Raw genomic sequence first — 27,946 nt, forward strand, 5'->3', positions numbered from 1 at the left:
CTTTAAAGTCCAGCCCCATGTCTCTGCATTAGATTTAGGTTTGCTAATGCCTTTGGGCGATGTTACAGAGGTGGAAGTAGGCAATCTTATTCACAACACAGATATGTGGTAGAAAGTTCATCATGGTCAAATGTGACACAGAATTTACAAGCAGTCTGATTCAGCTACAGGCAGTTTACCAGGGAAAGGGATGGAGTTGGCAGCAGGAACCAAACACAATGGCTTCAGTTTTCCCAACATTTAATTGGAGGAAATTTCTGCTCACCCAATACTGGATGTTGGACTAGCAATCTAATGCTGGGGGAGCCAGACCTTATAGTACTTTTAGCCACCCAGATCTGTCAGTGAATGGCAGACCCAATTGTCTGGTACATCTGTTAGAAGTCTACATTCCTTGGACTTAAGGGAGCAGAGATAAGGGCTCTACTAAGAAAATAATTCTAAATTTACATTTATTTCACCTGAGAAAACATCTCAGATTTGACATGATCTGCCCCTTCAAAGGCTGAGCAAGTTTATTCAATGAGTAGCTGAACAATATAGACTGGGAAGGTCACTAGTTTGATCAGTAGCCAATGCTGAGTTAACTGACCTTAGCATAAGTTGTAGTAGGAGTATTACAAGAAGCCTTGGGTGCCTCTAGATTAGAGAGATATGTTTTTCTAGATATCCCACTCCTGGTCAGCAATTCCTGCTGATGATGTAGGTGTATGTATGTATTTGACAAATTAGTGGGACTAAAGGCAGACGAGTCACCAGGACCTGATGGCCTGCATCCAAGGGTTTTAAAGGGAGTGACTGTAAAGATAAAGGAGGCATTGGTCAAAATATTCCAGAACTCACTGGATTCCAGGAGGGTCCCAACGGATTAGAAAACCGCTAATATGATGTGCCCATTCAAGAAGGGAGGGAGTCAAAAAGTAGGAAGCTATGGACTAGCCAGCCTAACATCTGTCATTGGGAAAATGCTAGGAGTCCAATTTTAAGAAAGAAATAGGACATTTCGAAAAGCTTAACACAATCAAACAGTCAACATGGTTTTGTGAAAGGGAAATCATGTTTGACAAATTTGCTGGAGTTCTTTGAGGATATAACAAGCAGAGTTAATAAAGGGAAGTGGTAGATATAGTGTATTTGGATTTCCAGAAGGCATTCGATAAGGTGCCACATTAAAGTGTATTGCACAAGATAGGTGCTCATGGCATTGGGGGTAATGGATTGAGGATTGGTTAACTGACTTAAATATGGAAGATGGAATTAACTCCAAAGATAATTGAATGGAAAAAACACTCATGAAAGGCTTAACTTTTGTAAAGCATTTTCAAAGCCTTTGGAAAATAAAGGGAATTTAATTAACTACAAAACATGACTTTATTTCACAGAAGACAGTGTCGGGATTAATGGGTCTTTTTCAGGTTGGAAATACATAACTAGTGGAGTGCCAGAATGATCAGTCCTAGGGTCACAATTATTTACCATCTACATTAATGACTAGGAGGAGAGGGCAGAGTGTAATGTATCCAAATTTGGTGGTGATACAAAAATAAGTGGGAGGGCATGTTGTGATGAAGACACAAGGAATCTGCAAGGAGATGTAGATAATTTGATTGAGATAGAGTTTAATGTAGGAAAGTGTGATGTCATGCATATTGGTAGGAAGAATCAAAAGGCAGACTATTATTTAGATGGAGAGAAACTCCGCAAGAGTGCAGCACAGAGTGATCTGGGTGTTTTTGTGCATGAAACACAAAAAGTTAACATGCAGGTGCAGCTAGTAATTAAGAAGGCAAATGGATTTTGGCCTGTATTGGTAAGAGGTTGGAGTTTAAAAATAGGGAAGTCTTGTTACAACTGTATGGGGCGTTGGTGAGGCTGCACTTGGAGTACCGTGTACAGTTTTGGCCCCCATATTTAAGAAAGGATATACTGGCATTGGAGGCAGTTCCAAAAGTGATTTGCCAGGCTGATTCCTGAGAAGAAGGGGTTGACTTATGAAGAACAGCTAAACAGGTTAGGCCTTTATTCATTGGAGTTTAGAAGAATGAGGGTTGTGGTTATTGAAACGTACAAGAGTCTGAGGGGGCTTGACAGGGTTGATATTGAGAAGATGTTTCCACTAGTGGGGGAATCTCGAACTAGGGGAAATAGTTACAGAATAAGGGGACACTCATTTAAAACTGAGATGTGAAGGAATTTCTTCTCTGAAGGTAGCGAATGTCTGGAATTCTCTACCCCAGAGAGTTGTGGAGGCTAGATCACTGAAAGTATTTAGAGGAGATAGATAAATTTTTGAAATATCAGGGAGTTGAGGGCTATGAGGAGCTGCCACGAAAGAGGAGTTGAGGCCTGGGGCAGATCAGCCATGATCTTATTGAATGGCAGAGCAGGCCAGCCATGATCTTATAGAATAGCAGGGTAGGCTTGAGGGGCTGAATAGTGTACTCCTATTTCTTATGTGTATGATTTAAGATGTAAAGAACTACCTTGGATTAGTTGTGGTATCATTCTCTCCTGTGAATTGGGTGTAGGCCCCAGGTACCTGTTAAAATGCTCTTTTAATAAGCAGTCATGCCTTAAGGAGGGGAGTGAGAAAAGCCATGTAGATTTGCTACCTGTGGCACCAGAATGAACAGTCATTCATCACTTACAGGAAGCCTATAAACACTATTATAGTGTAAGGAACTGTATTACAGCCGTTAACCTTACTCCACATAAGATTCAATACTCAAAAAAATTGATTTTTTTTAAAAAGTCCTTTTTGCAATCAAGGAAAAAGTCATCATTCTAAATGACTATTAAGGATTTATTTTGCTTATTAACTGGAACCGACTTAAATATGGAAGATGGAATTAACTCCAAAGATAATTGAATGGAAAAACACTTATGAGATGCTTAGCTTTTGTAAAGCATTTTCAAAGGCTTTGGAAAATAAAGGGAACTTAATTTACTACAAAACATGACTTTTTTTCACAGTGCGGATATGACTTGAAATTTAATGCAACAAACATTAATCTACTTTCTATTTCAGAGCAGCAATATTAACACCACCTTTCTTTCAGTGAAGAAAATATTAATCCAACTTTTATAATGCAGCATTAATACCATTTTTATTTCAAGATAGAAGATATCAACACAACTTTTATTTTAATACAGCACTAATATTTTATTTCGAGATAGAAGAATATCAATGCAATCTTTATTTTAATGTAGCACTAATAGCATTTTTATTTCAGCATAGCAGAATATGTATGTACCTTTATTTTACTGCAGCAAAATGTGCTTGGATGCCACTTATTACAAACTGAAAAAACATTCAGAAAACCATTGATCAATTGTTTAGGTTCTTAAAAAGCGAAGCTCTTGAAAGCAGCGCTGGAGTCAACATAATTTTTTTTTATCTCCTCTTAACCTGTCTTAACCAAATATATATGTTCAATGATTCCGCTCAATTTCAGAAAATGATCCATTATTCCCTCAAAATACTTCTGCGGGGTATATATCTGCAGGACTCGAGAATAGCAAGGGCTTCTACCTGTCGGCTATTATGTGCCCTATAATGCCCTATATTGTTTGTAGATCAGATGTTCCAGACAGCAGCAAAACTCTCATTACAAGTTTTTTAAAACCTTTTTCACATCATTTCGCATTCATACCACAAAATTGCTGAATCATTGCCCTAGCATCACATTATATAATGGAATAAAATTGATGTCTTAACATACATTTTCCATTTGTAATTTTCCTGAATCAAATGGAAATTGCTGGTGCTGAAAAATATTAAATTCAGACATTGTTGTGAGCTTTGCGGATGATGAAATTCACAACATGTGATCGAAGTCTGCTTTTGCTTGTGAAAAGAAGTGTTACTGTTTGTAAACCTGCAGAGTTTCCTCTGAATTACGATTGTGTGGGGAGAGCACAGACAGGTCCTTCCTGGAAAAAACTGGTATTCCATTTTGATCAGTTTTACTAAGGAGAATGATCAAGCTTTGCCTGATACTAATTGCATTTCTATAACAAAATGCTTTGCAATTTTTAAAAAATTGTTAACAACTAAACATTCTCATTTACAATTACAGCCAGAGGAAATACTGCTGATCTGTGTTGCTTCCAGAGAGTTTTATTTAAAAATCCCAACGTCCCATTTGTATTTTAATGTTTTTTGGTTTGATTTTGGTTTATTCAGTCTGTAACTCTATTCCTACCCATGTTTACATCAGCTTTAATTTTGTATTTTTCATGTGCTCTCCTCCACTTTCCTTTCAACCAATCATGTACGTGCGTATCATGTGACTTTGTCATGTGGCTTGCATGGTGCTGATGATGTCGTCCACGCTGGTGAACAGAAGGTAAAATCTTTGTTCTGATTGGTTGAATAAATTGAACACACTGAACAAGTTTCTTAAAAGGGTTCAATATAGTTGAGCTTTACAGAAATTTTATAATTGTCTGATAAAATACGTAATTATGCATTTAGTAAGATGTTGCAGAACCAATCTGTTTTTTAAAAAAAAGTGCCAAGGTGTCAAACACAATGGAAGAAGGATTAAAACCAAAACGTAAAAATATTCAATCAAGCTCCAACCTCCCTTAATCTGTAAGGATATTAAACAATAGCTTTTATCTTAGTAAGAAATTAAACCATTAGTTTATTTAATCTGCCATTCAATTCATAGAGTTTAACTGTTAACACGCCATGGGCCAGTTTTTTTGTCTGAGCTGCCGCCACACATGTATGTGCTTCAGCAGCAGCTTCCTGTTTGATGCAACAAGAATTAATCTGGTTGCATCTGTAATGTGACTGTGTTAGTCTTTCGTTATCTGCCACTTGCTTGGTTCAAAACAAGCTGGCTTTTAACTAATAAAATTGCACCTATTTCCCAAGTTGTGCCTACCTCCAAAATAGATTGTTAGAGCAGAGGAACAGAAGAAGCAATGAAAACTTTTTAAATAGAAAAACAAAGTGAACAGAACATTTTAAATAAATAAAATTGATTATAAGTAAATAACTAAAAATATAAAGACCTTGAATGGAGAGATAGTAGGAGTGATTGGGGGTGTGGTGAACAAAGTGTAACAAGGCAAGTAGAAGTGTTTAAAGTAGTTTAGAAGTTTTTGTATCTATTCAAAATTGAATTTGTGTCCACCAAAGGCTTAGTGGATTTGACCAGTAGCCGAACCACATACACTTGCAGAGACTTGGATTTGGTCTGGCCTCTGATGTCTTGCCTAATCTCAGCCTTGGTGGTGTAAAATCCTTTCATGTGATCTCTACTCCCGGATTAGTGAGAACATTTCGACCATTATGCAGCGAGCTTTTTTAGAAGTATGTAGAAGTTAGAAGTGTGTGAACATCAGATAAGGACAGAATCAGGCTTGATTTTGATGCCTTCCCCTTCCCTCAGCCCTATCAAATACTTCACTGACACTCGATATAAAAACTCTCAAATGAAAAACTGTATCCCAGAGAGGACTCAGTGCCTTCAACAGAGAGAAAAATGTAACACTATTACATTGTCCTTGTGTTTACTTTCATTCACAGTTAATATTCTAGTTATAGATCTGTCTAATATTTGCGTGGCTTATAGTGTTGTAATATTAGTATTTTTTTCAGTGTCGTATCACAAACTGATAATTTACAAACTGATTTACTCACAGACAAGAATTTCCTGGGACTGATTTGCAGTGATCAATCAAAGACTAACATTTTTTTGCCAGTCTTATTAAAAATAATCCCCTCTTAAACAGTTGAATTATATTTAATGTATAAAAATTCTCTAAAAATCACGTACAATAACACAGCCACTATGCAGTTATCGACTTTATTTTATTATCTACCTTACCTTGAAATGCTAAAGTAGATTTAGATATCTGATGTTGTTTTCCAACAATTAACTTCAATGCTGATTTTCATTTTCTGAGTTATTTGTTCACCCACTTGTGCAGATTTCAGTATTGAAAATAGATTTTGTTTTATAATGCAGAGTAAAAATGAAGAAGTGATTAAATAGTAAAGATCATATTAGGAGACGTAAAATAAATTTCAATCTCCCTGCCATTTTAAGCAAAGATTTTTTTGAAAAAATTCAAAAATCAAGGTCATCATTAACATGAACTTAATGTCATATTAAATTTAGTGTTATGTTGGCTCTAAAACGTTGACATCTTCTGAAGCTAAATGTTAGGAGAAACTATGGTTTTTTTTATGTAGTTAGCTTTAATAAATACAAATAATTAATTGATCCCTAGTGAGATTTCTGCCCTGCTGACTGCTTTGTGTTTGCACAAAAAATAAATTACAGTCTTGTTGTCATTTCAAGCAAATTGTAATCCTAAATTGTTGATCCTGTGTTTTAATTTTAACAAAAAAAAACAAAATGAAGCTGTGTGCTGGTGCCAAGTATACAGGGTTAAAATGTGTGCGCTATTAATATTACTAACACAAACACCTGCCTTAAGCTCTACAAATATTGAACAAGCAAAGATTATTTTTTTTCTGCCTTGCTTCCCCGCAAAATATAAAAAAAATAATCATTCTGATTGTATCCTCAATGTAATTCTTTTACTGTCATTAACTTTGTTAGAGTATTCCATTAGTTTTTGCTTCTTAATCTTCTTTTTTTGGTTTTTAAGAGGGAAGCATCTAGGCAGGTTAGAGCACAGATCAAGACTAACACTTGTAATTCACAAGCATTATTGCATGTATGCAAGTAGTTTTATTCCCCTCTTGAAGCCTATTGGGCGACATCCAGAAGGATAATAAGAGGCTGAGATTTGTATTTCGTCCCCCACCCCCCCACCCCTCCATGCATGCCATTTGTGTAGTGGATGCAGGCTGGTTTTGCCATGGGTTTTTCACCTGTGTGTCTTTCGCTTCCTTTTGCATTAAATCAGTTGCAACTGAATAGTTTCCTTACACTCAGCAAACATTACGCAACATTTTTTTTTTCATGTAGGCATTGTCTTTGAATATTTTTGTACCATTTACACTCAGTGTGTTTGACACAAGGCAGGATGGAAAGGATCCAAATGCTGGAACTCTGAAATAAAACAGAAAGGGCTGGAAATACTCAACAGGTCTGGCAGCATCTGCGGAGGGAGAGCAGATTTAATATTTCAGGCCTGTGACCTGTGGAAAGAGTGACTTTTAAACTTCATTACAGGTGTCATGATGCTTTAATGTGACTTGGTACCAAATTAAATGCTGCTACCTGAGAGAAATTGGATGTTCCAATGGGTAAAATATCCCTTTCTCATTCTATAGAATAATGAATTAGACCTGCCCCAGTACAATCAGATGTATTTCTTTGGCCAGAGAATGGGATTTGGTAAAACCAGCAGAATGCCTATAAGCCAAGATTATTTGTTCAAAATCTCTGCAGTAAGCAAAGAGCTATTGGTGAATATGAGAAGGCACTTGGTGTAAATGGGACTGTCACATGCATGCTAACTGAGTCTTTTTCTTCATTTAGAGCCAGAAAATCATGTAGTTACATAATCTTTGGCAATATGATGTCTGGAAAGTTGTTGCATGACCGAGCATGATTTGTGTTGGTGCTTCTTTCTTCTTTAACTTCTTTATTTTGCCCAGAAAAGGAGTAAACCTACACTTAAGTGATTGGATTGTGTAGAATTGTCGTACCATTTGGAATCAGCCTTCACAAGGAGCAACTGTTTTTCTGTTTCTTCCTTTTGGAATGTCACTAACCTGTTAAGTTACAGCATAACGCTATTTATTTCAATTACAAAACTATTCTTTGATAAGGTAACCAATATGTGTTCATAGCTTCAAATGAATTTGTTCATGAAAGTATAATATTTTATAAGCATGATTTCCCTGATAGTCTAACTTAAGGTAGACACTAACAACAGAGTGAATGTTTAGTGGTGACTCTTATACTGGAGACTCAGTGAAGTCTTATAGTCATTTTTTTTATTTAATGCACTCTTAAATGGTCGCATTTTTTTGCTGTGTCCTGCGCATTCTTTATATAACAGCCTGCAAATCGCATTTATTGAAAACAGTGATTGTACAAATAACATTTATGTAATATCATTATTATTAATATCATGAGGCAGTGAATAAAACCACGGCTAGCACTTGTATAGAAAGAGGGTATAATTCTCAGCATATGTTACAGCACTAGAATTGAATCCATATCCCTCCTGCCTCTAGAACCCTGTTCCACTGACTCTAGCGACTTATGCATTCTCCCCTCCCTTCACCTTCCCATTGCTTGCTATGCCCTCAAGGCCCATGCCCTGAACCCCTCCACCTACTTGTCCTCCTTTAAGACCCTCCTTAAAGAAAAACACACTCACCCCGACAATATCCCCTCTTTTGGCTCAGTGTCATATTTTTGATTATACCTCTTGCGAAAAGCTCTTGTTTTGTTATCTGCAGATATATAAATGCAAGTTGTTGAATCAACCTTTGGCATCCTGGCCATGTCAATCTCTCTCATGTCTATATTTCAGCTGATAAACTAACTGTGATGAGGTATTAACAGAAACAGGAGCTTTACTTTGAGTACAAAGAACAGGAGGGTCATCTGTCAACCAGTTCCATGCCCCTTGCCCCTTAGTGATCAATGCAGGCGGGGTTCAATAGATGCCAAGGAAGAGGCCACATCTGCGTACTAGAGAGCAGTTGATTTGTGTTCTTGGAAAACCAAATATTAGGCAGAAATTTAGAGCTGCTTTATACATAAAAACAATACATGAAACTATAATCTATTTCTTGCATGAAACTTTGAAGGTCTTGTTTATAGATTGATTTTAATTTTGTTGCAAGGATCTTGATAACTGGTCTCCTTACAAGAGCCACCACTCCACATAACTGATCTGGTTGAGCAGAATTGCATTATTACTTTAGTTATTTGATAATTTATCATTTTGATATAATGCATCGTGCAATCTGGAACACTGAAAGGTAATTTATAAATAAAAATGTAGCTTTCAGTTTCCTCACACTTTCACCAGTGGTATCTGATAATTTATTGATGTTTTGCCATTCTATTGGGTTTCCTAGGGATTAGCTGCTGCTTTTGATCAATGTCTTGCAATAGTGATATATTTGGCACAAAACTTTAGAAATTTTGGGGTATTTTGAAATGAAATAAAAGAAAAAAAATATGATTTTTTTTTAAAACTCCCATTGCAGTCAAGTGGAAATTTCAGTATCTCAAGCACTGATGCCCAGAGTTTAAATTTTGTTTTCCTATATTTCAATCGGATTTCAAACAATTGAAGAAAGTTGCTTTAAGATTTAATTGCTCCCCCTCTAAAAGATAACACTTAAAACCAATTTTACTCAGGCATATCAAATTGTACATTTCTCATTAAATTATATGAAAAGTTATATTTCTGGACAGTCGGTGTTCTCTTGGCTCATTCGTTTTATTTTTTAAATCCTCAATGATGCATCTGAAAGCTGTTATATGTTATGAGACAAAAATATAATCAGCATTATTTTCTTGAATTTATCAAAAATAGTAGCATAAAATTCAGAGATCAATGGTCAGAATAATCTCTACAGATAGTCTAGCAGTGCTAGTTTGCTGCAGCAAGTTGTTCTATGAACTACTGTTACCTAATTGCTAGATTTTTTTAAAAATTCAATCATACCAGAGTGTGCCCTTTTCAGTGTTTCAACAGCTGTTAATTACCACTTTGAACAGTTTATCTTCCATCCTTTGTGCATAGCACTGGACCAGATGGGTGTTAGAGCCAGGCAGTGTGGGCGGCAGTGGGTCAGTTTCGTGTCAAAATCTGCTTGGATATTTTACTAACAGCTGAGAATTTGCATAATTCAGTGTCAAGTACTTTTCAAACTTAATGAGTGGGAACTTGAAAACTTAAAATTACCTTGGCAATTTTGAATTTTTAAAATTAAATTAAAGCTCCAAACATGGCATTGCCTGAAGTGCGTTTACTTTCCTTACACCTAATAACTAAATAAACCAATTACTGCAATGTAGCAAACACTATCATTACAAATCATTTTAAATGCAGTTCTGTTCTCAGTGAGTTATTGAAATCAATTTTTTTTTGCAAGATATCTAAAAAAAATTAATCAACATAAAGCTAATGATGTCTTCTGAGTAAATGCAGTGATGTTATTAGATAAGAACATTTGGATTATTGGATAAGAAATGTGGTGTTACCAACATTAACTTATAGGAGAACCAAGTCCACCAAAACTTGAAGGAAAGGTGCTCGGAAATGGAAACGTCTTCAAAGTAAACTGGATCAAGCAGGATGATGGTGGTTCCCCTATCCGACATTACCTGGTCAGATACAAAGCTGTAAGTACAGAGATATGCATATATAATGTCATACCAACATATTACAGGAAAGTGTGTTAACTTATTATGGTTTTCTTGCAGTAACAGTAGAAACTTTCTGCCTAAAGCATAATATACATCAGATTTATCTTTCAAACATCTCAGCAAAAGTTACTGGAAGCCAGCGAAAACATTTAGTAAGAGAAGAATAAAAAATACCTGGAAAAACTCAGCAGGTCTGACAGCATCTGCGGAGAGGAACGCAGCTAACGTTTCCAGTCCGTATGACTCTTCAACACAACTGTTCTGTTGAAGAGTCATACGGACTCGAAACGTTAACTGTGTTCCTCTCCGCAGATGCTGTCAGACCTGCTGAGATTTTCCAGGTGTATTTATTTTTGTTTTGGATTTCCAGCATCCGCAGTTTTTTTGCTTTTATGTAGTAAGAAAAGCTTTGTTACAATTTGAATGGAAGGGTGCTTTCATTAATTTTTGTTGGATTGGGTCCAACATGTTTCATAATGTCAAAGCATTCTTTCACCCTGCATGTACAATTACAACCATCTCACAGATGAGAAAATAAACAGGTAGCGATGTGGGCATAAATTTTCAACGTGTTACCTGGTGGCTGTGGTATTGCATATCACTCATCTATTATAGAAGCCATCCAATTTATATTACCATAGAAATCAGTGGTAATGAATACCAGGTGAACTCTGTAATGGGATGATTCACTGTGTCCATTTTACAAGCTGAGGTAAGGTGACAGCTTACCACTCAGTTCCATTAAAATCGGCATTTTCCACTGAAATTGGCACCATTATTCTGTGAAGATATATGTTCAAGTTTCTGCATGTTGAGTGATTGCATTACCTCCAGACTGAAGACATTTTTAAAATATTCATTCACAGGATGTGGGCGTCGCTGGCAAGGCCAGTATTTGTTGCCCATCCCTAATTGCCCTTGAGAATGTGGTGGTGAGCCGTCACCTCGAACCACTGTAGTCCAAGTGGTGTAATTGCACTCAGAGTGCCACTAGGAAGGGAGTTCCAGGATCTTGACAGTGAAGAAATAGCAACATAGTTCCAAGTCAGGATGGTGTGTGGCTTGGAGGGCAACTTGCAGCTAGTGGTGTTCTCCCATGCCTCTGCTGCCCCTGGCCTTCTATGTGGTAGAGGTCGTGAGTTTGCAAGGTGCTGTGGAAGGAGTGTTGAGTTGCTGCTGTGCATCTTGTGTACACTGCTGCCACTGCGTTGATGGGGGGAGTTGAAGGTGGTGGATGACTGCTTTGTCCTGGATGATGTCAAACTGCTCGAGTGTTGGAGGAGCTGCACTCACCCAGGTAGATGGAGAGTATTCCATCACACTCCTGACTTGTGCCTTCTGGTCAATGGTAATCTCCAGGATATTGATAGTGCAGGGGGTGGGGTTTGTGCACCAATGGGAATGTCAAGGGGAAATGGTTAGGTTCTCTCTTGTTGGAGACAGTCATTGATTGGCATTTAATTGGCACAAATATTCCTGCCACTTCTCAGCCCAAGCCTGGATGTTGCCCAGGTCTTGCTGCATATAGACGCAGACTGCTTCAGTACACGCTCGGTTAAATGATGCCTTGATGTCAAGGGCAGTAGCTCTCACTTCAGCTCTCCAGTTTAGCTCTTTTGTCCATGTCAGCTGAGGAGGAGGTGGGGAACGGTTGCTGGGGAGACGGTAGGTGGTAATCAGGAGGTTTCCTTGCCCATGTTTGACCTGATGCCAAGAGACTTCATGGGCCCTGGACTCGATGTTGAGGACTCCCAGGGCAACTCCCTCCTGACTACATACCACTATGCTGCCGCCTCTAGTGGGTCTGTCCTGTCGGTGGGACAGGAAATAACCAGTGATGGTGATATCTGGGACGTCGTCTGTAAGGTATGATTCCATGAAGTATGACTGTCAGGCTGTTGCTTGACTAGTCTATGGGGCAGCCCTCCCAATTTTGACACAAGCTGTTGGATGTTAGTAAGGAGGTCTTTGCAAGGTTGACAGGATTGGGTGTGCCTTTGTTGTTTCTGGTGCCTAGGATAATACCAAGTGGTTCCTCTGGTTTCATTCCTTTTTGACTTTTCTGTAGAGGTTTGGTACAAGTGAGTGGCTTGTTAGGCCATTTGAGAGTTACCACATTGCTGTCGATCTGGAGTCACATCTAGGCCAGACCAGGTAAGGTGTCTCAGATTTTCTTCCCTACAGGACATTAGTGAAATAGATGGACTTCTATGAAATCGACAATGGTTTCAAGGTGATCATTACTGGGTCTAGCTTTTAATTCCAGATTTATTAATTAATTGAATTTCCACCAGTTGCTGTAATGGGATCTGAGCCAATGCCTGGACATCTGGATTACCAGTCCAGTGATATTACCATTATGCCACCATCTCCCTGGAGTGCCACCCCGAAGTCCAGACTGACACTAACGATGCTGTGAAAGTATTTTTTGAAAGCTTACAACTTACAGACTTGTAAACAACATTTTTAATTTTACTTGATCTTAAATACAAATTCCTGCAGATATTACACTATTTAACATTACTCCCAGCCCAATGGGATATATGACATTTGACAACCATTCCTCAGCCTTCAAGTAGATGTGTGTTATCGGTTTCAAATTTTGCTTGATTATCATGGGATCGCCTCAATGACCAAGATCCAAGATACCTGTTCAAATTGTCTTCTAATGCTATACAACATGTGTTCAAGCATATATTGCATGAAGAACTTTTTAACATTTATCCTAATTTTTGCAATTTGCTCATTTGAACCTGTGTCCTCCTGGCCTATTCTCGCAATTTAGTTTGAGGTCCTTTTCCAGTTGTACATTGTCCATAGCATTTATTCTCTGATATACCCCTATAAAACCTGAATAAACTCTGATGCATGCATGCCTTTTATCCCTTTGTCTCAGTGAGGTTAGCCTACAGCAGGAATAAATATGGTAGAGGAAGAAAATTAAATAGATGAGTTATTAGCAAGAAAAAAGACACATAAAGGAACAAGGTGCTATCTTTGACAAATTAAGGAAAAGGTACAAACCAAAAATATATAAAATACGCCTACTGCAATGCTCGGAGTATACATAATACTTTAGTAGAATTTGAAGCCTTTGTGCCTGGGAAAAATATAGATTGAACAGTATTAATCTGAAATAGGTTGGGAGTGGAAAATAAACAATTCAGGTTATAATAACATTCGAAGGGGCGGGATAGATAAGGGAGAGGAGAGTAGCAATATTGGTGAAGAAGGGAATATATGCTTTAGAAGAAACTGGCTTAAATTAATCAGGTTGAAGCAGGGAAATGGAAAGTGCACAGGACCACTACTATCGTGGAGGATAAACACCAGCAAAGGTTTGAGCCAAATGATCCGTTTTTCACATTTTAATTCCAAATAATCTTCATTATGCTCTGAACAAATGTCCCTTTACCTACATTGGTTTCAGCTCCAGTTCAACTGCCAAATATAACCATTCTTGTCACCCCCATTAATACAGTATCTAATACTGTATCAAGAATACTTTCTGGGAACAGTACAATTAGAATGCTACTGTATGATGTTCTGGTGTTTCCCCTTCGTGACAGTATGTGACTGATGTTCTCAGGAATTTATCTAATGCTTCCCCTACTTGCTCTTCTGTGGCCAGATAATTTGCTAATATCACATAATACATCACAGGAAAATAGAGGGCAGATTTTAACCTATTCGAAACCCACCCAGTCGCACAGAGCCATTGTGTCCATGGATTTAAAGCACTAATGTCTTTGTTTGTTGAGTGGTCAAATTCTGCATTCCCCACAAGTTCACAGTACAATGAGGAATCAACATGAATCTTCCAGGGGTGGTACAGGAGGCTGAAACTCCCATAGATGCCTGTCCCTCATCAGCTGTGGCCAAATGTACATTGGTTCATCTTTGCTTGCCATTACCCCTGGCTCCTGATCAGTAATGCTCTGTGAATCATCGTATGCACTCCTGCCCTCAGCACCCCCAATTCAAAATTCATCATGCTAGATGTACCTGGGCTGTTACTCTGCGGTGTTATATTGAAGGACAAAGCTTGTTGTGAAATGCTGTTCCCTGACCTCTAACAGAAGTTCATGTAGCACACCGAGTAAAAGAGAATAGGGACATGTGTTGTAGTGTTGACCTGATGACACCACCTTCATATTTAGAATTCTGCTAAACAGCTGACAAAGATGCATTTCAGTTTATGCTTTGGTTTTATTGGATGATTAGGATGAAAAGAAGAAGCTTGAGGAATTTGAAACAAACTATGAGCTGAGGCTAAACTTACTTCTTCTGCATCCCCTGCCTCCGCTTCTTCTCAGCGTTTGATCTCTTGGATTGCCAAGAGGAATGTCTGCAAAATGCTAATTCAATGGAAGAACCAAAACACCTAAGTTACAGATACATTGACTATTAAAAGTAGGGATGTAGATAGAAAAAAAGCAAAAAAAAAGTAAATGGGGCTGAGTTTTATATACAGGTACATCAAATACAAAAACAGGGAGGGGATGATAATCTTCCAAAGACATTGGTTAAACCACAGTCATACGTCCTGCAGTTTGGAGCATGGGATTATTGAAATGAATGTGAAGCCAGGAAAAAGGTGCAATGCCGATTCACTAAAATAACACCAAAGATAAGCGGGTTCAGTTATCCTGAAATGTGTAGAAAAACTAGGACTCTAACCTGGATTAGGTAAGTCAAATAGTGAAACATCAGTTTCAGTGGTGATTGAATTAATAATAAAAGACCATATATTTATGATTAGCACCTGAAGCATAAGTAGGTAGGTTACAATATTTTTCGTGCAAATATTTCTAAAATATGAAATGCACCACCACAGTCATTTAATAGGAAATGAGATGAACACTTCAAAAAATACTAAAGAGAACTAAGAGATAACAAGGAATTGGAATGAGAGTAGATATCTTCGATGTGCAATTGGTGGGCACAGTGGGCTGAATGTTCTCCTTCTGTGCTTGAGTTTCTAAGATTCTGTATGGAAAATGTGTATACTTCCCTCCCAAGACTATAAATCATTAAAGCATAATGTCCCAATTATTTTGTAATAATGCTAGGCCAAGATCTCTTCCAGCAGTCTGAGAGCTCATGTTATTGCTATACCTTGTTCAACTTTATTGTTATTTATCATAGAAACTTAGAATTTTACAATATAGGAGGAAGCCACTCGGCTCATTGAGCCTGTACTTTCGAAGAGCGATCCTGTTAGCTCCACTCCCCACTTTTTCTCCAAACGCCTGCAATTCTTTCTCCTTGAAGTATTTGAATGTTATTCTAAACAAGATGTTATCAACACATTTGAGCTTCTGAAGTTGTATGACCTTAAGTGGCTTTGTTAGTGGACCTACTTTGGCAATGGTGTAGTGGTATTGTCGCTGGCTCAGTAATCCAGCGACCCAGGGTAATACGCTGGGAACCCGGGTGGCCTCCTCCTATATGGAATTTGAATTCAATAAAAATCTGGAATTAAAAGTCTAAAGATGACCATGGAATCATTGTCGATTGTTGAGAAAACCCATCTGGTTCACTAATGTCCTTTAGGGAAGGAAATCTTACCTGTTCTGGCCTACACCTGACTGCAGACCCACAGTAGTGTGGTTGACTCTTAAATGCCCTCTGAAATGGCCTAGCAAGCCACTCAGTTGTAACAAACCGCTACAAAATCACTAAAAAGGAATGAAACCGGACAGACCACCTGGCATCGACCTAGGCACCGGAAGTGACAATGGCAGCCTCAGCCCTGTCGACCCTGCAAAGTCCCCCTTACTAATGTCTAGGGGCTAGTACCAAAATTGGGAGAGCTGTCTCACAGACGAGCAACAGCCTGAGATGGTCATCCCCATGGAATCATACTTTACAGATAATGTCCCAGACACCACCATCACCATCCTTGGGTATGTCCTGTCCCACCAAAAGTCCCAGCAGAGGTGGCGGCACAGTGGTATACAGTCGGGAAGAAGTTGCCCTGGGAGTCCTCAACATCAACTCTGGACCCCATGAAGTCTCATGGCATCAGGTCAAACATGGGCAAAGTAACCTTCTGATTACCATGTACCGCCTTCCCTCAGCTGATGAATCAGTGCTCCTCCATGTTGAACACCACTTGAAGGAAGCACTGAGGGTGGCAAGGGCACAGAATGTACTCTGGGTGGGGGCTTCAATGTCCATCACCAAGAGTGGCTCGGTAGCACCACTACTGACTGAGCTGGCCGAGTCCTAAAGGACATAGCTGCTAGACTGGGTCTGCGGCAGATGGTGAGGGAACCAACAAGTGGGAAAAACATAGTTGACCTCATCCTCACCAACCTGCCTGTCACAGATGCATCTGTCCATGACAGTATCGGTAGGAGTGACCACCTCACAGTCGTTGTGGAGACGAAGTCCCACCTTCACATTGAGGATACCCTTCATCGTGTTGTGTGGCACTACCACCATGCTAAATGGGATAGATTTCAAACAGGTCTAGAAACTCAAGACTGGGCATCCATGAGGCACTGTGGGCCATCAGCAGCTGCAGAATTGTACTCAAACCCAATCTGTAATCTCATGGCCTGGCATATCCCCCACTCTATCATTACCATCAATTCAGGGGATCAACCCTGGTTCAATGAAGAGTGCAGGAGGGCATACCAGGAGCAGCACCAGGTATAGCTAAAAATGAGGTGTCAACCTCGTGAAGCTATAACATAGGACTATTTGCATGCCAAACCACATAAGCAGCAAGTGATAGGGCTAAGTGATCCCACAACCAACGGATCAGATCTAAGCTCTGCAGTCCTGCCACATCCAGTCATGAATGGTGATGGACAATTACACAACACACTGGAGGCAGAGGCTCCACAAATATCCCCATCCTCCAAGATAGAGGAGCACAGCACACCAGTGCAAACATAAGGCTGAAGAATTTGCTACAGTCTTCAGCCAGAGGATTGAAGATTCATCTCGGTCTCCTCCAGAGGTCCCCAGCAGCACAGATGCCAGTCTTCAGCCGATTTGATTCACTGCATGTGATATCAAGAAATGGCTGAAGGCACTGTAGTCTGCAAAGGCTATGGGCCCTGACAATATTCTGGCAACTTGCCGCGCCCCTAGCCAAGCTGTTCCAGTACAGATACAGTAAAGTAATGGAAGGGGTCATCAACAGTGCTATCAAGTGGCACTTGCTTCACAATAACCTGATCACTGGCTCCCAGTTTGGTTTCCACCAGGGCCGCTCAGCACCTGACCTCATTATAGCCTTGGTTCAAACATGGACAAAAGAACTGAACTCCTGAGGTGAGGTGAGAGTGACTGCCTTTGACACCAAGGCAGCATTTGACCGAGTGTGGCATCAAGGAGCCCTAGCAAAACTGGAGTTAATGGGAATCAGGGGGAAAACTCTTCGTTGGTTGGAGTCATACCTAGCACAAAGGAAGATGGTTGTGGTTGTTGGAGGTCAGTCATCTCAGCTCCAGGACATCACTGCAAGAGTCCCTCAGGGTAGTGTCCTCAGCCCAATCACCTTCAGCTGCTTCATCAATGACCTTCCTTTCATCATAAGGTCAGAAGTGAGGATGTTCGCTTATGATTGCACGATGTTCAGCACCATTCATGACTCCTCAGGTACTGAAGCAGTCCATGTCCAATTGCAGCACGACCTGGACAATATCCAGGCTTGGGCTCACAAGTGGCAAGTAACATTCACACCACACAAGTGTCAGGCAATGATCATCTCCAACAAGAGAGAATCCAACCATCACCCTTTGATGTTCAATGGCATTACCATCACTGAATCCCCACTATCAACATCCTGGGGGTTACCATTGACCAGAAATTGAACTGGACTAGCCATATCAATACTATGGCTACAAGAACAGGTTAGAGGCTAGAAATTGTGCAACGAGTAACTCACCTCCTGACTCCCCAAAGCCTGTCTACCATCTACAAGGTGCAAGCCAGGAGTGTGAAGGAATACTCCCCACTTACCTGAATGAGTGCAGCTCCCACAACACTCAAGAAGCTTGATGCTGTCCAGAACAAAGCATCCCAGTTGATTGGCACCACAAACATTCACTCCCTCGACCACCAACGCACAGTAGCAGCAGTGTGTACCACCTACAAGATGCACTGCAGGAATTCATCAAGGCTCCTTCGACAGCACCTTCCAAACCCACGACCACTACCATCTAGATAGACGAGGGACACATAGACACATGGAAACACCACCACTTGCAAGTTCTCCTCTAAGTCACTCAGCATCCTGACTTGGAAATATATCGCCATTCCTTCACTGTCGCTGGGTCAAAATCCTGGCACTCCCTCCCTAACAGCACTGTGGATATACCTACACCACCGGGACTGCAGCAGTTCAAGGAGGCAGCTCACTACCACCTTCTCAAGGGTAACTAGGGATTGGTCAATAAGTGCTGGCCCAGCCAGCGAAGCCCACATCCCGTGAATAAATTTTAAAAATTACAGGCAATTCTTAGATCCCACTCATTGTATTCACCAAAAATTGTATCTCAATTTTACATCTGGAATTCAAGATATTTATGTTTTATCTACTGTCTGCTGTTTAGTCCATTGGCTTTACAGAGAAAGAAAAGTTCACAACAGTTTAGAAATGAGCATTTGTGTCATGGGGTTAAAGCCCTGGATAAACCATCACTAAAATTTTAGAAAAAGTGGTAATTGAATGTATCCCTTTATTTTGTTCTAGAGCAGAACATGACTTACCAGATAAAATCAGAAGCAAATAGTGGCATCCTAAGCTATTTGTGTATCAACCAAATTCTTTCACCAAACATTGTCATTCCTCAATTCACAAATCTGATTGACTGAACTTAGGAACTCTATTGATCAAATCTGCCCTAAGCATGTTGATCTGGAATCCTATTGCCAGTTACTGCATTCCTTTCTGATAGATGCTTTTTATATTGAAGTTGAAGAAATAAAGAAAAGTATCTTATTTTGACTAATGTTATCTTATATTCTTTTGAAAAAGTTCAACTTTCACACGCCAAGCTCAACCCCTTTCTTTCCAAGCTTACCCCTTAATTGTATTTCTGCCTTTATGTACTTTCAAGAACTGCTTTTGCTTATATGAGAGTTATATTGCTTTCATTGTTGAATCCATGATCACAATACTACCACTTCCATCCAAAAAGTAAAGTAATGGAAAACCCAGAATACAATGGAAAATCACCTGATTGAGCAGCAGATGAATGATTGTGAAATGCATCCCTGGGCGTTCAAATCTGGAGTACTCCTTTTCTGAATGTCTTGTTGGTGAATCTGTACACCATTTATCTCTGCCTCCAAATCAAAAGCGTGAAAGTGAATCACTGACAAGCTTTACATTTTCTGGAACTGATTAAAAATTAGCAGTGAGATAGCACAGCAAAACCGTAGCTTTAACGTGTGTATTCGTCTAGTTAGGCTGAAGCTTCGGTCGCTCTTTTTCACCAACGGTTTACTTCACAGAAACATCACTCGGACTGGAAACCTGAGATGAGATTACCGTCTGACAGCGAATATGTTATTCTCGCAAACCTGGAGTGGAACTCTGAGTATGAAGTTTACGTCGTGGCTGAGAACCAGGAAGGCAAGTCGGAGGCTGGATCTGTCTCCTTCCGGACATCGGTAGAACCCACTGTCATTCCAGGTACGATTTCCGGCTGCTTTAAATATTATTTGCATTAAATCTTGCAAAGACGCTGCATCCCCAAATCTAGTCGTGCTCGTAAAATTGAATACTACATTATATGATATTCATCAGTTTTGTGTATCAGATATATTCAATTCAATTTATTTCTTTAATGAAAAAAACTGTACCAGACTGTACTTTTCTACATGCCTTTTTTTTTAAAAACTAAAAGCACTTCGTTGTCAGATCATATTTTTATACTTCCCGACTGGTTTGCAGCAAGAAACTTTGGCTTGCAATGCAATATCATGGGTACAGCCATTAACACAATATGAAATTGGAATCTTACATTAGGTCAGAGTGTAACAACTGTGCAGTGAGGCAAAATTGCAGCAAACAGTAATACTCTTCAGTACATTGACAATTAGGCTTTCTCTAGTAATTTATAATTACCCCACTTAACAGGCGGAATCCTGTACCCTCACACGTGGCATGTTTGGTGGTGGGGGAGCATTTAACCAGGCAGGAGGATGGCAGTTGGGGACCCAACCACCTTCTCGCCTCAACCCCAGTTAAGTCCATGGAGGGAAGGCCCGTGGATAGCCTTCCCGCTCTGCTGCCAATTGAGACTCTTCAGTGGTCAATTAATGATATTAACCAAGTGGTGGGTAGGGTGAAGGGGGTGGGGGGGTTACAAAAAAGGAGCACGATGAGCAAACTCTGATGTGTTTGCTTGAAGGCTCCCGGGATGGGGGTTGGGCGCTGCTCGTTCAAAGACACTTAATGCCTGATCGAGGGACCTGGCATCGGGAAGGAGGCAGGCCTGCTGAGAGCTGGCGCCCAACCCCCTCCCCTCCCCTCCCGAACCATCACTCACCTGTGGCCTGGGATCCAGTGTCAATCCTGGGGCTTGGATGGGTGTCATACTAGCAGCAACCACTGCATCCCTGATGGTGCTAATGTTCAATAGAGCTGCTGGTTTCCAATTGGCCAGCAATAAGTGGGCAAGATTTCTGCCCAATAATTCATATACCTGTGTGAATCACATCTAACTTTCAGCAACAAAAGCTCAGACATCATCTGTTTAAAATGAGACTGGTTCAAGACCTATGTCTGAAGTCCGTATAGCAGCAAGACAAGTTCCTCAAATTCTGAATGCAACTATCATCTAAAAGAAACTGAATCCCCTGAAGTGGCGCAATGTTTTGAATCACTCCAGTAGCAACGGGGTACAGTAGTTGTAGGAAGGTTGCATTGTTATTGAAGCAGTAATGTCAAAAGATTGAACTGAGGACAAAAAAAAAAATCCACACCTGTGTTGTAAAACAATTTTGATTTAAAGTCTTGCAAGATCAAGATTTTTTGACAACTTTGAGTTGTGAAATCTGTAATTACTATATGCCATGTGGAGCATATTGTTTTTGTTCTCCAAATTGCCATCAATATTAATAATCATTATAAGTACTTATTTTTGCTGAAATTTAATTGCAGTGACATTCCAGAATTTAATGATACAGTTTCCCTCATCTCACTGAACTCGAGACTGCTGATGGTAATAGGTTCAACTGAATGATATGCATCCTCTGTTGTGCTATCCGTGACAAGTTTTATATTGTCAACTCTTTCTCGTGCTTACTGATTTCTGATAACCCCCATGGTTATTAAGGATACTTCAGTGGCGATTGTACTGTTTGAACTTTACAAAGTTGCCAGTGCTGTATCCAGTGAAATAGCATACCTTAATGATAAACATGCTGCTGCGTCCTGCTTTGGAACAGGAAATGACAACTGGCACCTCAATGTTCAGTTAGTTTGCTGAGGCTCCTGGTTTCAATGTGAAACCTGCTGGAATGTTTATTTTTTGCAAGGAGTAAATTTGAAGATTACAGTTTCATCACAGGTTATTGGCTGCTCTCCCAGGCCCTTGGATTGCTTGCTATTGCTCTTGTTTACCTATCCAGCAGTACTAGTTTTCTGTGAATCGGATCACAGGATTTTCATTGACAAGAATTAGACCAACGGTAATTTCATAATTATTTTAGAAGTTTACAGTGTGCCTAGAAAATCTGAGCGAGTGCAAGATTTCCTCAAGATATTAAGGACAATATTTTCCTCTGTATCTAAAATTTAACAAGCAAGGTGATGTATTGCTGCTATAATTTAGCTCCTATGGAAAAATGTTTATGAAAATTAGCAACAAAAATAATTGTTACATATTAAACATACAAAATTATTTTAGAATTTTTACATCAGGCTGTGAGTTAGTTCTATAAAAAGAGGGCAAGACTTATTTATATTGGACCAGAATGTTGGGATAAATAACATTGAAAAAAAATTAAATATTTGAATAGAAGTTAGTTTTCCCAAAGGGAAATTTTAAGAAGCTCTATTGTAACATGTCCTTGAGAGTGTTCATATATTTTACTAGCTGTGTAGTTCTCTCATTTCAAGTTCAATAGAATTTGATAAATGCAATATATAACTAGTGAAAACATACAATGATCTATATATAATATGCATATATTATATTATATATGCAAATAGCTGGTTTCAGTGATAATTTGGCAGCCCTCTAACATAGTTTGAGTATCCCATGAAATATCTATCAAGGGCTAGAAACTCCTGCAAAAGAATTAAAGGAATTCCAAAAAGTTTGAGCATCTCTTGTTTACCATTAAATATAATGGAAACTTCCTAGCAGTATCTGTGTAATAGATTAATTGTAGTGCATTCTTTGCTAAATGATGACCACTATGCAAAAAGCCTGGCCATTTGTGTATTTCAGGTTCAATGTCCCTGGAATATTGCACAGTTGTATTCTGGCTGGATTATTTACTTCATTCATGGAAGCAGATTCAATAATACATTTCAGTGGAGCATTGGATACATAGTGAAGTGGAAATATTTTCAGGGTTATGGGGAAAGAGGAGGGAAGTAGGATTAATTGGATAGCTCTTTGAAAGAGCTGGCACAGGCACCATGGACTAAATGGGCTCCTTTGTTCTGTGCCATGCTATGATGATGCACAACTATTTTCAGCAAAATGTTTTTTACACTTTGATTTATGATTTATTCATTAAATTGATGAAATAATAGCTATTAACACTTTATTTTCAAAAAGAGGAAAATATGGTCCTAAACGTGTATAATCTTACTCAGGCAAAAATAATGATTTTAACTGATAAATAATAATTTCACATATGTGCTATTGCATAATTTTTGTAAAGTAAAGCTTCCTTATTTCTTTGATAATATCAATGAAAGAACTGTACTGACTCACTTTATTAATGGCACAAGAAATGATTAATTGGATTTCTGAATATTTTAACTGTTCTGTAGATGTATTCTAGCGTTCAGTGGTTAATGAATTAACACATGAATGTTTTATGGGGATGCAGCAGAGAGTGCTGCAGTTTGCATGACAAGGCTGAACATGTTAACTGGCCTGTTACATCTCTAAGGCAGTTACTTGCACAACAGCTTGTAGCATGGGCAAGGGATCTGCTTTTCCATGCAGTAGTTGAAAGTCATTTAACCGAATGCAGCTAACATAATGCCAGCAAAATTAAAAATAGCATTAATTTCAAATCCTTTCTTACCAGCCTTATTCCAGCTTCATGTTTGTCTTTCATTGAGACTACTTACTGTTTCTTTTTGCTCTATTCTGTACTTGCAACCCATTGTGTGATCATTCCCATTCTCCCAGCTTAGTTCTGTGCCCTTTTACCCTGTAACCATGAAATATGATCTTTGACCTAGTGTGCTCTGCTTACAATTAAGCATACTTACTCTTTTATGTTACACAGATATTTCTCTAATCTGTTTTATTTCAATTTAACTTTTACACTTTATTTGTTTACCTTAAATTCTTAATTTGGTTTTGTATTTATGATCTTTTTTTTCTCTCTTTTCTCTCTTACCCCACCCCCTTTTCCTCCCTCCCTTTTTTCTACCTGTCTGTCTTCATATGCACATGTTTCCATTACCCTATGCTTTCTGTGAACACTGAATGATTGGACTGGCCATTTTGTTTCACAACTCTTTGCTGTCCTTGGATGGAAATACTTTGGCTACAACAGCAACTTTGGGTGGTTCATCAATATCATGCACACTCTTCTCATTACTCTTCTCTGCAATTCTAGTTGTTTTGCTGTCTTAGACCCTCAATAAAGGCATGCTGGTTTCTCCCCAGACAGTTCAACACACAATTTTATGCCTTTGCAGTTGCTTCAGATGTATTTGAATGTTACTTATAAACAGAATTGTACCATTTGTATTCAAAACAAATGAGCTGTTTAAGCGAAATGTCAATTTAAAATCCGTTCTCCTTCATGTAGTTCTTTTATGTGCATGTACATTTAGTTTTCATTTTACCTAAGCTAAGATTTTCTGCCAATTTCTTCATTTTCCTTTAGAAGACTATTTCTGTTGCCCTGTAATTGCCTTGTTTTGTGAGGATCTGTCACTCCCTGTTGCTTCATTCTAGAGTTAGTTATTTCTTCAAATTTCTGTCATCTTCCTTTTCCTCTTTCACCCAACAAGTCATTACTGTAGCCTGGCAGCCTGATGAATGGAACAATGGCTCGAAGGAATTAGCAACTGTATGTGTGTAAACAGAAGTAAAACCATGGTATAAATATTGTATATTGTATATCTGGAACAGCTACAAAAAATTTCATACAAGTTATTGTCAATTTAAAGTTTAATTGAAAAATAATTAAAATGTAATTTTTGATTTAAGAATCTAGTTCCAAAAATGATACCGAGGTTTTTTGCTGTATTTTGCCAATTGGTATTTTAGTGGTAATGCAAGCACATGCAAGGAAAGCTTATCTCAAGCACACAGCTTGGTTAAATATACTTAATTTTATACAGCTATGCTAGCATGCACCATACCATATGCAGGAGACTCCTGAAAATGTGTGTAGGTCATGGCTCTAGATATTTTTTCCAGTGCTTTCTCTAACTAAACTATTTGTAAGCAAATTAATGTAGACTCCTAAGGTCTGACTGCAATATGGTAGAATTGCCTTAAATATAAAGATTCTAATTCAATTGTTTTTACAGATTAAAAAAAAATGTGCCATAGGTAACTAAGAAAATGTGGAGGCATATTGCTACAATTTCCTCAAGACACACGCAATTGACTAAATTCTATTTCCTTAAATAAATAGTTTTCATTAAGAAACGGTTAATTTGTTTATATACACTTATTTGTTCTGGTTCATAATTTACACCTGTGTTGACATGACTTTATATGATCAAGAATTAGATTTAAAGTTTCCTCTAAAATACAAATCAAGAATAGAGATAAAAGCAACCTGATTTTTTTTTTAAAAAAAGTTGGAAATGCACACATCAAGATTGCCAGCATCTAAAACCTTGTATTAACATTTGGATATAAACTTCATCAGAACTGGAAAATAAGCAAGGTCATTTATAGAACTGAACAAAGAGAAGAGAGGATTTGGGTTAGTTCTCTCTTTTTAATCTGCAAACTAGTCCACTGTGTAATTCTGTGTTTATAATGTGGGATATGGTCGAAGCCGTGTTTAATTGGTAATGAATTAGAAAATGTACCTGTTTATTCATTGTAATCATCATGCACTGTATCTACGTTGTTCACATTGAGCATGTGACCAGTAACTTGTTATAAGTTATTTTTCATTGAAAAAACTTTTCATATTTGCATGTTTTCACAGAAACGCAACCGGTAAATACTACAAAACTAATCATGGCAATCAGATAAACAGGAAAAGGCTTCTTGATAGTATTGAATGCCAAACTAATAAATGTAATAATTTTTCTATGTGGCATTTATTCTCAATACATTTATTTCTTTAACTAATTCCATATTTATTTAACTAATTCCTACGAAGCACCCAATAAATTTAATGCAGCAAGGAAATGAAAAGCAAGTGGAATCCCTATTGATTGCCATTGTTTGAATTGCCTGATAGGTTAGGGTGTGGCAGGAGAGTTCATCCAAATGCTTTCTGTTCTGCCATTTTCCTTTGTTATTGTCAAAGAGGTGCACTTACTGAATTTAGCAATTATATTAGTTCTAAATAACTCAGTACCTTTCCACGGAAGTGGTCAATGTTTTTATGGTGAAATCTCATTTATTTGCTAATGTGAGCTGTATCTAGTCCATATTTTGTTATTACTAGGCAAGAATTGTTGCTATTAAACAGGATGGCAGTTATTAATTACTAAAACGTACCTCAATTGAGGCATGTCCATGCTTGAATGGAAAATAAATTTGCATTTGGCATAAAAAATCCTTGCTAAATTTTTGTGCTCTCTTTTATACAAAGTAACTAAACACAAAATGTTTCTTATGTATGACATAAATTTACATAAATTCAGGCCTGTAGATGCTGTAATTACAAACATATGAGAACTTAGCACCAAAATCACTTTTGTTGCTTGGGTTTGAAGATACTCGTTTCTTTTGAATGTTACCATTCACCGAGATCTATCCTTCTCTGTTCTTTGTTTCTTCACGTGTGCTATTATTGCAAAGTCTTTGTGGAACCTGTGGGATGGAATTGTCATTGGTGTTGCCACCTTCAAATGAAATTTCACTGTATGATATCTTGACATATTCAGTAACCATTTAAAGAAAACAAATGGGCAAATATGTTAAATAGTACAGAGAAACTTCATACAAACTGCATTTGTTATATTTAGAGCAACGTTATCCCTCATTTCCTGAAATGGTTTGAAAAGATTTTCTTAGTTGATACTAATAAGCATGAGCAAGCGTGCTTCACAGCTTTCTATAGGAGTTGTCATGGCACATAAATTCTACAGAAAGAATAGTGTAGCATTTCTTCCAAGGTAACTGTATCTCACAACTGCACTAACATTATCAATATACTACTGCAGGCTTTTCTTTCGGCAGTCGTGCAATAGTGTGCTCTATAATCTTTATTCAGTCTATGTCCAAATTAATGAACTCTATTGCATGTAGTACGTACACTTCTTAATTAATTTTGTTTCATAAAAGCTGAGCCCTGCATTCACATGATCATCAACCCTAAAATAATATATTTTAACATTTAAACCTTGAGATATATATTTGGACAAAATCTTATTCCACTGAGTTGAAACCCCTTTTTTTTGGATTTGGCACTAAAGATTACTATGTATGTTGAGACAACAGTGCACAATTAGGTGGGTGATCAAATCTAGTCTTAATAAATATCCCATTTTGTGCATTAAGTTCATTTGTTGCACTAGCATGAACAACTCTGAAAATATCATTGGAGATGTTTTAAAATATTGTATTTCCTTGAAAATTTGATGAATTTAAGAGTGAGTCTAGCTTGAAAAATTAATGTACTATTATCAGATTCACCTTTAAGATTTCTTCAGCCTAAAGTTGAATGTTTTTATTTGTGTTGAATATGCCGGCAGTCTAAAGAAGTTGGGACCTATAGGATTGCACTTAACAAAGCGGACAATAGTTTAGGGAGAAAATCCTGCCAATGGCTTTAAAAAAAACTGCTGCGAGATTGCAGAGCAGGATTCTGCTTTCAGAGAGAATTCATGTTTTTAAAAAGTCTCTGTCACATTGTAGAGATTTGATAGTTCAAAGTTTAATGTATCCAAACATTCAGTGCAGAATTTTAGAATTCTTATGTCCTTTCAATTTCAGCATTCTTAACATTGGCAGGAGCATAAAGTACCCAACCTTAAATTTTCAATGAAATATGTTTACAAAGAAGAGGAGTTTTCATACTAAGGCTTGAAAGTTGTTAAAAATGTACTAATCTTTCTAACTGTAAAGTTAAGTTGGCATTAACTGTCTGAAAGACTGCACTAACTTTGGGGAAAGCTTGAAATGTGTAACATAAAGTTCCTGCCAACAAATGAACAGTTCTGCAGAATTTTATTACAAAATAAAGTACACATCTGACAGACTTTTGATGTGTATATTTACCAAATGTTTGAATTCAGATTTATTTCA

At 38.2% G+C, this 27,946-nt stretch overlaps 1 protein-coding gene across 13 annotated transcripts in view; it reads left to right on the forward strand.

Annotated features, from left to right (window-relative positions):
- The window catches only part of LOC144669582 (neural cell adhesion molecule 1-like), a 485,847-nt gene that overhangs the window by 404,234 nt on the left and 53,667 nt on the right, over positions 1-27,946 (forward strand). For 10 of the 13 annotated variants that reach the window (XM_078532174.1, XM_078532088.1, XM_078532100.1 and 7 more), the window contains 2 exons: positions 10,183-10,307; positions 19,809-19,989. In XM_078532174.1, coding sequence (XP_078388300.1) covers positions 10,183-10,307; positions 19,809-19,989 — 306 coding nt within the window. Of the gene's footprint in view, positions 1-10,182; positions 10,308-19,808; positions 19,990-24,050; positions 27,924-27,946 lie in introns of those variants that run through there. The other 3 variants (XM_078532150.1, XM_078532156.1, XM_078532167.1) reach the window with 1 other exon arrangement.

The sequence above is a fragment of the Cetorhinus maximus genome, chromosome 2 (assembly GCF_964194155.1).
Source record: "Cetorhinus maximus chromosome 2, sCetMax3.hap1.1, whole genome shotgun sequence".
NCBI lineage: Eukaryota > Metazoa > Chordata > Chondrichthyes > Lamniformes > Cetorhinidae > Cetorhinus > Cetorhinus maximus.